General features: G+C 41.8%; 1 protein-coding gene and 1 long non-coding RNA gene across 3 annotated transcripts in view; one reads left to right on the top strand and one right to left on the bottom strand.

Moving 5' to 3' along the window:
* SHISA9 (shisa family member 9) overlaps positions 1–1832 on the bottom strand; it is a 180357-nt gene extending 178525 nt beyond the window's left edge. The window contains exons 1-2 of one of the 2 annotated variants that reach the window (XM_080557325.1): positions 1413–1832; positions 26–634 (exon numbers count right to left, since the gene is read on the bottom strand). In XM_080557325.1, coding sequence (XP_080413451.1) covers positions 26–549 — 524 coding nt within the window. In that variant the 5' untranslated portion in view covers positions 550–634; positions 1413–1832. The other variant, XM_080557324.1, reaches the window with a different exon arrangement.
* The window catches only part of LOC308178534, a 248288-nt gene extending 236171 nt beyond the window's left edge, over positions 1–12117 (top strand). The window contains exons 8-9 of the long non-coding RNA XR_013939798.1: positions 3286–3377; positions 9118–12117. This is a non-coding gene — a long non-coding RNA (uncharacterized lncRNA). The remainder of the gene's footprint in view (positions 1–3285; positions 3378–9117) is intronic.
* The last annotated feature ends 404 nt before the right edge of the window (positions 12118–12521 follow it).

The raw sequence follows: 12521 nt of genomic DNA on the forward strand, positions 1-12521 counted from the left end.
CCTGCTACCTGGCACTCAGCCTTACCTGGACATGTGCTCCCGCTGGGGTCTGTGCGCCTTCTCCAGCCCTAGTTTGGTGAAGATCCCCACCAGCACCATGACTGCCACAACCCCGCAGATGATGTAGACAATGAGGTTGGTTTTATCCCTGGTGGGGTCATGCAGAGGGTCGTCGATGCGGGAAGGAGGCTTCCCAGTGTTCATCCAGAGCGGCGTCTCATAGTTTGTGCAGGTGCTTTGATCCAGCCTCGTCTTCTTGAACTTGCAGCAAAACCTGAAGCCACAAGTGCCGCAGCAGAAGATGAACTCCCCCGAGCTGCAGTTAAAGGGGGGGTCCCACTGCCCCATCACGTCAAAGTAACCCCTGCAGAAGTCCGGGGTGGGAGGTGGCTCGGAGGGGTCCAGCTGCTCCCCGAGGCTGGAGTGGTTCCCCCCTGAGAGCACCACGAAGCTCCCCAGCTGCTGGCCGGCTTTCTCCTGAGCCCGACACACCAGCGTGAGAAGGTCCGCCACCAAGTAGCCGAAGAGCAGCCGAAGAAAACCTTCCATTCTGCCTCCCAGCCCCGGCTCAGCGCTGCCTCCTCCGCCGCCGCCGCCGCCGCTCGAGCTGCTGGATGCTGCGCTGCGCCAGGAGCTGAACATAAATACGAACATACAGGGGCTGGCTCCGTCAGGGGCCGGCCGGCCGCTCGCACTCAGCCCTTCAGCACCGCGGACAGCCCCGGGCGGGCCGGGCCGGGCCGGGCCGGGCCCCGGGCGGTGCCGCAGCCCCGCAGCCCCGGGCGGCACTTGTGGAGCGGGGCGAGCCGGGGGGGGGCCGGGCGGCGGGAGGCGGAGTGCGGCGGGGGCGAGGGGCGTGGAGGGGAGCGGGCGAGCTCGGAGCCTTCCCCGCGCCGCCTGGTGCCGCCGGGGGCTGCCACCTTCCGCTGCCCCCCTGCGGGGCCCGGAGCGCTGCTCCCGCACAACTCCCTCAGCCCGCCGCCCAGCCCCGCCCGGGAGGAGGAGGATGAGGATGAGGCGGCTGCCCGGTGGCATCCAGCCCGGGGAGAGCCGCCTGGGCAGGCGAGGCAGAGCCGGCGAGCCCAGCCCGTACTCCGAGGCGCCCCCTTCCCTTGCACCCCTCTGCGGAGCCGCCCCCCGCCAGCTGCGCGCCGCTGAGCGGCTTCCCCGCGGCCATCGGCCCCAGCTCGCCCCTCTCAGCCCCGGCCCTTACATAAGGGACTTCCCGCCCAGACGGGCGCTCCCCACAGGTGCGCCGCCAAAAAGCCCCGGGGCGCCTCCTGAGGGGGGCCAGGGCGGCCGTGTCCCCGTCTCCTCAGTCCGCGGGCTGCCCGCCGAGGCGGGCGCCTGAGGGGAGCGAGGAGAGCGGGCAGCCGGCGGAGCGCTCCTTCTCCCCGCCGAGCCCCACTCACCTGCGAGGCGAAGGCAGGTGCCGGCAGAGCGGCGTCCATGGGGCTGTGCCTCCGCTAAGCCATGGGCGCTGCCCCCGGCCCGCCGCGCCGCGCACAGGTGCCGCCTTACTCGCTCCGCACGCCTCAGAGCGGGGCTGCCTTCGTGCCTGCTGAACATGAGCTGCCCCGGCGCATCGTTTGTTTAAAAATCTTGTTCTAATGTCAGTCAGGCTGGCTCCAGAGGACGCGGTGAGGCTGCGGGTTGTTTGTGAGGCACAGAATTAAAATAACTTCCCCCCCCAAACAGAGAACTGACTCTGGAAGAGACTTTTTGGTGATTCACTCCCCAGCCCTGTCGTTTAACTCTCTCATCTCCACCTTTTGGGTTGGCAGCAACCTGCGCAAGTAGTGATAATATTATCCTGAATACTATGCTGCCACCAAATGTAGGAAATAAGCCCGTTATGGCGTGACTTAGCAGTGTGGGCTGGTGCTTCAAGCAGCTTCCCTTTTCCTCTCAGGGGACACGGCTGCGGTGGCCTCATTGCGGCCTTGGGGGCTCTTCTGCATGCGGAGGGGGGGCTGCTGTCCTGGCGTGCCAGCCCTGTCCCCCTGCCGCACACGAGGGGGTTGTGTCGTTGTGGCACTCCAGGAACTTTGGCCAACTTCACGTGGAGCTGTTGAGTGGTAAATACCCAGAAAGGTGAGGCAGAGGACAAAGCAGACGTCTGGAATCGGAGAGGGCTGTAGTTAGCTAATTGTGATCCTTTGCCTTCTCTTAAAAATAGACTCTAAGTACAGTGATTATTCCACCACACAGTTTGACAGTAAGCCTTGCATCCTTGTCCAGGAGGCAGGTTAGAAAGCCCCTTTATTTCTCAGCAGCGAAAAACAATCAGTCTCAGCCAAAACCAGCCTTTTTGGGTTTTAATATTTAATTCTTAAAACCTCCACCTCATCAACATCCCCTTTCAAGTCTCCTCTGAAATCATATCATTCCTCCCTTGTGTATACTTCTCTCTGCTATTATTTATTATTTAACACTTTGTGATGCAGTTTGTGCTGAAAATACTGCACAAAAATGAATCTGTTCCATACGTATTATCGCATCTAGAGACATTCAAGGTCCAGTCCTGTCAGGCGCTTAAGATTATGCAAGTTTCCCTGTTGATCTCACTGCTAAAAAGCTGCTTAAATATTTTGCATGATTAGTGCTGTACATGTGTGGAAAAAATAACATAAAATTACTTATTTTGTGGGCTTTTAATCCTGACTGCCTGTGGTACAAGTTTCTTGTTTGGGTTCCTGGGGTTTTCCTTAAGAATTCCCCAACAGCAAGAAGACCAAAGGATTTAGAGTATAATTAAACATCTGCTTGATTCAGTTCCATGAGATCAGGATCTGGTGCTAAGAGGCATGTGCTAGCTCAGAACTAAGGGGAAAAAAAGGAGGGTTAGTCAAAGCTCTCTGAAAAACAATGTTTTCTATGTCACCAGTAGATCCACAGAACCCAGAACCCATAAATCATGTTGCCCTAATTAATCATAAATTACTCTAGTTATGCTCTCTGTGCCTGTTAATTATGTTAGCAGTAAAGTTATTTTCACTGTATCATGTCTTAGAATTGTAATCATAAGGTAGAGTTGTTCTCGACTAGAGCATGAGCCTGTTTTATTTGGCCTTCTGCAGTGTGTTTTAATGTCTTCATAACATGTAGATGTAAAAGTATCTACATGATCAAAGTATAAAACCATTAAGTACAATAATGGAAACAACAGAGCTAGTTGAGAGAAATGTGTGTTTCACAGAGTAGTGGGGCATGCGTTGGGTTATTATGTGATTTTATAAAGCTTTTCTTGATGAAGTCAGTCAATAAACTTTTAATTTACTTTAGTCGTCTTTATGAAGTTGAGAAATGCAGAAGATTTCACAATTTAGTACCACGGTGTTCCACTTCCAAGAATTCTCTTTTGACATTGCATTGGGGTAAGTAATAATTACTTACTTTTCTACAGTTTTATCCCATAACTAATGTATTTTGCCTCTAAAACAATGGAGAAGATGAATGAATATTTCAACTAGAACTCGTAGAACGGTCTTTGCTCTAGCTCATACCCACTCAGTTAAGAGAAATACTTAATTTTAGGCACAAACCTTATACAAAGTCCATTAATGCTATTATACTTTTCTTTGTTTTCTTTCACTTGTTTTTACCAAGACTTTCACCTGTGGATCAGTGCCAGTGCTCTTTGTTCAATTTTAAGCTAGAAAATAGGCTGTTTGGGGGAAATCCTGTAGCAATGTATAGCCACATCTCAGGGGAATTTATTTGAACATACACTGACTCATACTCTTTATATATGTGTGTGTATTATATATGTTCAGTTTTGTGCTTAGCTGTATAAACTATTAGAACCGATTCTTGCGGGCTTTTTATACAAATAAGAGGTTTTGAGAAAGAAAATCAAGAGAGAAAGATAATGTGTTAATCTGAATAGAGGTGGAGATAAATCTGAAGAATATAGAACAATCAGAACACAGACCAATTGCACTGATCATGTTCCAAATTCTACGTCTCTTTTTTTGTTAATAACAACAGTGTTGATGCAAACGCTGAGTATTTCCCAGGGACAGATTACCTGCTAGGGAGAATGGTCCTTTGCTGAGCAGTGAGCCACTGGAGCCTTCTAGCCAATCATTAATTCCCGAGAAATGCCATACAGCTCAATCATTATTATTAACAGACATTCCAGAACCATGAAAATCTGTCAAAAAAGCAGCTAGACAGGCCTGATCTCAGACAGTATTGATGCAAAGGGTATTTTGTGATAAGAAATGTCATGGGGAAACTGGAATGAAGCAGTCAGTGTCTGTTTCCTTGATACCTATTTCATACCGCAATGGGATATTTGGATGTATAGATACGAAATGTATTGCAGCTGGAAAACAAAAGAGATGATTCTACTGTATGAGGCCAAGTGGCATGTTTGCAATCACTAGTCTTTAAAAGTACATTTAAATGTTAGAACATGTCTGCCGTGGGGTAATAGGGTAGCTTGAGACGTACAAGTTACCTTAGCAGACATGTCTTGGAGAAGGAACAAAATGTGTTCAGCAAGGAGGCTGCAAGAGACGTGAGGTTTGTAGATACTGAAAACAGTCCAGTGATTTACAAATATTGTAAACAGTCCTGAATGACACAACACACAAGTTTGTTTTAAACACCCCTACATTCTTGAATCATCTTGATTCACATTCATCATACAGCCCCATCTTGTGATATTAAGTTTTGTCATTCTTACTGTTAGGAGAGGAGTATGCTTTGCCATTGGTGTTAGGCTCACTGGATGGTTAAAACACAATTGGTGCTAGACCTTTCCTTTAGTTACACAGCTAACACTTCATAAGCCTTTGGTATTTTTACCCAGTAACTACAATCATTAGTAACATATTAGTGCAGCACTGTGTGAAAACCCAGCCTGCAGTGTGTTGACACTAAATATGCTGCTGTAATTATCAAACACACAACTTTTAAACTAACCTTTTGCTTTTCATTAATAAAGATGCACCTACAAAATAGGACAGAATGAGTTTTTTTCTCATAATTTCATGAATTTGTAGCACCTTTAACTAGAATATCTTATAAAAATTACACATCATATTAAGCACTTTTTAGCAATTGTCCTCAACTCTGACAAAATACAGCTTGCACATAGCAAAGAGATCACCATCAAGAGATCTTACTGAGCCAGGATGTGCTTCATGAATGAAAAATCACAAGACTTGTTTTCATGGCTCACTGAGGAGGAAAATAGTTTATTGCAATTCTACAATGTAGAAATTACCTTTATCACCTAATATTTTCCTCTGACATCTTGTTGTAAAACCAAAACAGTAGTAATTGCATGGGGTAAGGTGGGGGGAGGCAGTAACAGCATTCACGCTTGGAGTGGATTTAAGGAAACACTGCCTGTTCTTGTAGCTTCAGTTAAATGCAGAGGAAATAGTTTAATTCAGAAAAATAAATAAATAAATAAATAAATTTAAAAGGTAAATGGAGTACTTTTAAATGTAGAAGAGGAAACGTGTACTGCAAGGGTCTTCAGTATACAGCAGGGGAAAAGTGCCAAAATGTCACCAGCAGCTTTCAGCAGTATAGCTGAAAAATGAGTTGTGCCCTCAGGTTTGCCTGTTGCACAGCTATTCCTCTAATTCTGAACAAGGAAAACTGCCAGTCAGTTTCTCTCTTTGGTGAGATTGATGTTGCTTTTGAATTGTAACAGTATTGCAAGTACCTGTGAACAAGGTATGTTTCTGCTTGTTAAAAATTAGACTGCCACAGAATTTAGATCTGGAATGATTGGCCAGGTGTCTGAGGATTACAGCAACTGACAAAGCAAGCTCTGCAGATCATTCCAGACTCATGCCAGCAAAATCTTTATGTCTTGTTACCAAAAAAGAAAAAAGGGCTACAGAGGATCAAAAAAAAATTGGAACTGCTTTTGTATCCTTCCAACTGAAAACCCAACTACCTTTGTTCCCATGAGTTCAACTTTTCAAGGCAGAGAGGAAGCCTTTCTAAACAGACCTAAAATAGCATTAAAATTTTTCAAGGTTAAAGGCAGTATAATAGGCTGTATACTGTGTCTGAGCATAGAGAAGCTGTGCTTAGGCATAGAAGAGGACACAGCAGAGAAAATTTTCTAATCCTCTGCTGTCTGACTGGCATATATTAGAACAGCTAAGGAGCTGATCTAACCAATACCTCTTGTAAAAACTCCTCAGTAACTTTATATAACAGGGACTGGGAGGTGGACATGTCTTACTTTAGAATGCTCTTTCTCCAGGCCTGGAACTTTCACAGATGGAAGTCAGAACAGGAAGAAGTCCAATTAGTGAGTCAGTTATAGCCTTTCAGTTCTAGCACTATTAACTCTCAGGAGCTAAAAGTGAGCTGTAAAGCGCAGAAGTGAAGAACTTGCTCTTTACATAAATGTAAAGTTTCTGTATTACATAATTGAAATAAGATTTTAGCCACTGCATATTTTCATGTCTTCCAAAATGTGCTAAGTCAGGCAGCCAAAATCAAAAGTTCTTACTGAACATTACTTTCTAGTGTGCTTCCCTGATAATAAGCTTTAATGATAACTCCCCATATCACTGTCACAACATGCCCATCCAAGTATTTCTTATCTTACATGTAGTAATAATACGTAGATGTAGGAACTCTCACATTTGTGGAGAAGGAAAAGGAAATTTCTCTGACAGTTTCATTTTTAAAGGATGTTAACTGCTAAAAGATGCTCAAGATTTTCAAGTAACAAGACAGATGAAATAAGGGGTACAGAGAAAGTAATAACCATCTGAGTTCTGTGATACTTTTTTGATTATAAGACACTGCAGTTTTCATGTGGCTATCAGATTCACTTATGTGATTACCATGCCTGGCTGAGAATGTCAAACGTGGTTGCCAAAGATTAAATAGCTACAGTCCAACTCAGTAGCTATGAAATTTAACAACCGTCTTTCCATTGATTTAAAATGGAAACTGCACTTGGTGATTTTGTTCAGAGATGCTGAATAATCACAGCTTACACTGAAATCACCAGATGTCTGAGTGGTCAGTACTGAAAATCGGGTCACACATTTGAAAGCCTAATAATGAATTCAGTGACTAATTTAGGCACATATGTTGGAAAACTGCTGACATGCACAAATACACATACAGGTTCCAGACCATGCTTTTAGGCAGATGGTAACAAATGTCCCTTCTTGACTCCACTTGACAGACAATGTAAAGAGAAATACTAAAGCTGGCTCCAAAGGGATTTGCTTCTCTGTCCTCTAGGGTGTTAGCCAGTGAGAAGAAATGATCTATGAACCAGGTGTACTGACATACAGGTCAAAAAAAAAAATGAAGATCTCAAGGTGGGAAGTTAAATGCAGTTTCATGTGTTTTCTTTCTAGAGAGCACTGTTATAATGTTAATAGGGTTCATCATCGATAATTCTCAGCACAGTACAAGTCTGTTATGCCTACCTAGAGTATCTATCTAGAGCATCTGTCTAGGTATTGTGTTATACCTGTCGTGAAGGAGAAGACATCAACCTTGCTTTTTGCAGCATGTCAATAGTACACTGAAAAGTAAATGCTTAAAGTAAATAATGTACTCTGTAGAGAAACAGTTTTGATAATCGTTCTTTTTTTATCATGTGGTTTCGTTGAGTATATTTGCTTAAGGTTGTTTTGTATTTATTTTTTTAAATTATTGTGAAAGTACAGTGATCCCACAGCTACTAGATAATGGGTCAAATAAAAGGATTTTAACTGTTATGTGAAATGCACATTAGGGAGTCTTGAAGTGGTGCAAGAAGATGCTGAGAGCAGATATTAGTGGTATCTTTTCATTGTCATGTTTACTTAAATCAGCAGATTATCTCTAACCTGCTAAATATAATATAATTTTAATAACATATTCAGGATATCTGCTCCCCAACACATAAATAGGAGATTCCAGTAAGGTTAAACACGTTTTTAGTACAAAATGCTGGCACCTGAGAGTACAGATTTCAGAATGGTTTGTTTATTCTGCATATTTGTATAGGCAAGTGACATTGGAATAAAATGTAAAGAAGATGCAATAGGAATACATATGTATAATACAGAAATTATATAGATATATTTATAAATATATATATATAAGGCCAGTTGTAACTTAATATTTGATAAAAGGACAACTCAAAATTTTCTTGGGTGTGTGTGGGAATTGGTCTGTCATTCACTTCCGCACACCTGATAGAAAGCTGGCCTCTTTAAAGTGAATTTTGTAATTTATATACACCTTGAAGTCTTAAATATGATTTTCCAGTTTAACAAATTCTCCCTGTGAATATAGTGATTGTTCTTCTTTAAAAAGAAAAAAATAAAATAAAAAGGAAATCACATGTCATTTCTATGCAAAGTAGGACAGTTGAAGTGAGTCTTGATAATATGACAAAGAAACAGATAATTTAGATGGCTGAATAATCGGATTGCTTTCCTACATGAACAATGCAAGCATTTCTATACGTAAAATGACCATAAGTGAAAAAGAGCAGATATCTCATAATACCCAATTATCTCACTTGTTTCTGTCATAATGTTTGGCTCCAGTTAAAAAAAAAAAAAAAAAAAACACTTGCATAGCAAGATCAGAAATAGATCTTCAGTGCAAAGACTGAACCTTGGTCCAGTTTTCAATCTTTTCATCTCATCACAAAGGACATTTGTAGTATTAGGTCTATTGGTTGTCATTAATTTCTTATTGACAGCTGTATACAGAGGACAAAATCTCAATGTTTTAGTGTTAAGAGGAATATTGCTATTAACAGGAGAGAAGATCCCACAGTGAGGATCAAAATGTGGTAAGTTTATTCTCACTGAGACGTTCTTCATAGGACATAAAATTCCTTTGGTTACAATGGGGTTACTTTGTAAGGCTGGTGTTATTCATAGCAAAAGCAAAAAAAAAATCTAACATTAAAGGATAGGAAAAAAAAGCACATAGAAAATGTTAGACAAAAAATAACAAAGATTAGGGCCATATTCTCAGGCCTATTACATAGAAAGAATATAGAAATATTTAAGGAAAGAGTATTTTACATACAGTGCACCTTTAAGCGCCAATGCAGATAGCTCTATACTGCTCAAAATGCATTCAAACAGCGCTGGTTTCTATGTCCATCAGCACATTGAAGCCCAAGGGAGGCACGGTCTGCTGGCAGAGTGATAAGGACAGCTCTCTAGTGCATATGCTGAGGGAAGCTGCCTGCACTACTAGGGAAGCCAATAAAAATCAGCAGCGTACTCAACAATCCTTGTTTCTACCTTCCTGCCTACATCTGTCCTAAGCAACTTTTCTGTGCCCTGACAGTGTAAGAGGATGAAGGCTGCTTCTCTCTGACTTTGTGACCTTTCACTACAGCTGCATTTCACTGGGACAAGAGAAGTCATCTCTATGCCATGAACAGATAAAATTTTCTTGGCAGCTGGCATACAGCTGTGGAGTTCATTCCCTGGTGACACTGGAACGATTACAAATCTTAGCTCCTACGGAATAAAATGTAAAATCTGTTATTTTCACCTACCTGTTCCACAACAATGAGAAAAACACAGCCATCCCTCCTCGGACATGAACAGAAAGATAGAGATCCTTTACTGTGATTACTCTTGGAGCTTGTAAAGGTGTTCTGGTACCATGGTGATGAACACAGTATAACTGCCAAGATAGATGATGGATCCAGCTGGCACTTCTCCCTCCTCCCCCACACATCATGGTGCTCACCACAACAAGTTTATGATTTTGTCCTAAAAATCTGTTGAGTCTTGTTGGTCTTTATGAATTTATTGCAGAAACCGCAAAATGCTCTCTTCTCTTTTGATTTAGTCTAGACTGTATGAGAGAGGTGCACAATTTTGGCAGAAATGACACCCATGTGATATTTTATTCTCTTGATTTTTCAATGGACCAAATAACTCACCTAAAGTTTTAGCGGATTAATAAATATATGTGAGTTCTCCTTCTGGGCAAAAAAAAAAAAAAAAATCTGTCTGCTCAGTTGTCTTAGTCAAGTTTTACCCTGAATGATATGATTATGTTTGTTCAGGTGATATTTGTTGTTCAGAAGCTCAGTGAGAAAGTCCTGTCTCTACCTACATTGCACTTTTTCTGTTTACATAGGATTTATACAAGGATGACAGTTTGTTGTTTGTTTGGTTGTTTTTTAATCCAGAAAATAAATAACTTCTAGACTAGTGTAAGATCATAGCAATATTGAAAATGTATTTTCTTCAAGAATGGAAAAGTGTGAAAAATAATAGCAATGGCATTGGTTCGCAAAACCTTTCTCAAGTTATGCTGCTGTGGGAAAAGCAGATGTCAGTATCCAAGGTTTATAAATCCATTATTCAACATACTAGGAGCTGATTAAAACATTTTTCATTGAGAAATTAATTTTGAATGGATTTTAGCAACTGAAATACTTTATCTGGATGTTTCCAATACACCTGCATGTTTCCAAAACAATTATACCTTAGAAGCTGCGTGCAGTAGTAAATACTGGGAGAATATTAGCAAATGGAGTTCTAATGGATCTAAATGGGACCAGGGCTCCTTTCAGCCAGGGTGAATTTGGCTCTTTATTTGCTTGAGTTGCAGAAATCTGATTAAGCAAAGTTTATCCAGAAGTAAATTAGCGCTAAAGCTTTAAAATCAGAGCTTTGAGACTACTAGCATAGCCTTATGCTAGCTTTTTTCATCCAAAGAGTCCAATTAAACCAACTTGGCAGAAGTCTTAAAGGCAAGTATTCTCTGCTGGTTGTTAGTAAAAAATTGATCACTCTTTATATTAAGACAAAGGGTGCCTGTTTGCCCAATGAGGAGCAGAAGAGGAAAAACAGAGCACAACACCAGAAGTACACAGTTTTCTTCTGGCTTTGGAAGCCAAGAGGAAAGACTGGAAATTCTAGTACTAGTCTGTTAATGATATCATTATTTCTGGCTGACAGCAAGGTAACAGATGCTTCTTCAGGTCAGTGCTTCCCAGCCTGTTCCTAGACAGACTTCCCATCCTTATTTATGATAAATGGACTTCAAGTATTGCGGCATATCAAGTGCATGAACAGACCATGTACAACGGTCAATGACTTAAATTGCACAGTGGGAGGATCCCTCCTACAGTGTAGCAACAGTGGCTTACAGAACCTGCACTGGAAAAGAAATTTAGCCCTATAAAAATAGTCAGTTCAGTCCCAAATAAATTCTCAAAAGAAGGCTTAGGGTAGTCAGAATTTATGCACAGATTTTATGCTGATTTTCTGCACCGATTCCTCCTCCTTCTTCCTAGATGAATGGAAATATGCTTACTTGTGCAGGTACCTTGTTTAGATGGCTATCCATTTTGTATTTAATAATATTTGAACTTTGACTGCAGCTTGCCTGAAAATAAACAAGTAAATCAACCTGACTTCCTGTTAAATTTGACCAGCTCTTGAGCAAATTAGCCACAGAGAAGCACAGTAGTTGCTTTCCCAACAGCTTGTTTCAGCAAGGAATGTGATGATCTCCATCTAGGTAAGCTCTCCATCTAGGTAAGCTCTCCATCTAGGTAAGACAGACATCTGGTCCTCTATGTAGGACATATAGAGAGTTAGATGCCTCGGAATAATGAACCTTGAAGTCTGAATACTAAGTGGAAAACATGACAACCAATAATTAAACACTGATCACAGAGGTCTATCTCACCCAGTGCCCATCTATGGAAGTTAAATATCTGGCAGAAGATAGCAAGCAGGTGCCTCTTTCTATTCAATTCCAGAATCTGGACTCTGAATTCCACATTCATCTTGTCAGCGTAAGAAGAACTCTGGTCCCTGGTTTCTTTCTGTTGTATTTGTTTTGTTTACTTTACAAAAACCATTATTAAGAGATGAAGAAGCTACTTCAAATTAATATGAGGAAGGACAGAAAAAGAAAGAAGAGGTTCTTTGGAGAGTGGAAAGCCTAAATGTGAATCATTTGGACTTCACTTTGCTCTTCAAAATTCAAGTGGTAGGACAAGTATGAGTACTACACCAACACTAGATATACTCCACTAGCTCTCCAATCAGTGATTACTTGTTCATATTCAAGGCCTTTCTTCAAGGTTTTCACTGGAGTGCAATATAATTCCTATGGCATCTGCAACTCAAAAGGTCACTGCATTCATTGAAAACATTCTGAGTTATGGAACTCATCATGAAATGGGAGTAAGGAGACACGCCTTCAGAGTCTAAGCCTAAACACCAAAGATCAAAGCCTGAAAAGATTTCTTCCATTCATGAGAAGATATTAGCATAAAAACATTTAGAGGGAAGAGACACATGCATAACCACTTATCTTACTGTGAATTCGCATGTGCTACAGATTTAATTAAAAGACAAAAGGTCAACTGTATTTTCTAGATATTAAAGTTAATTGGTCACTACCAATCTGCAATCCTGGCATCTTTGTCAGAGCCTTAGCTAGATTGTTAAAATGCAAACACCACCACTCTTCTAGGAATTATATGTTCATATTTTTCTCATCTGATTTTTTTTTCATTCAGAAGCCCC

The sequence above is a fragment of the Anser brachyrhynchus genome (genome assembly GCF_964034855.1).
Source record: "Anser brachyrhynchus genome assembly, chromosome: 15".
NCBI lineage: Eukaryota > Metazoa > Chordata > Aves > Anseriformes > Anatidae > Anser > Anser brachyrhynchus.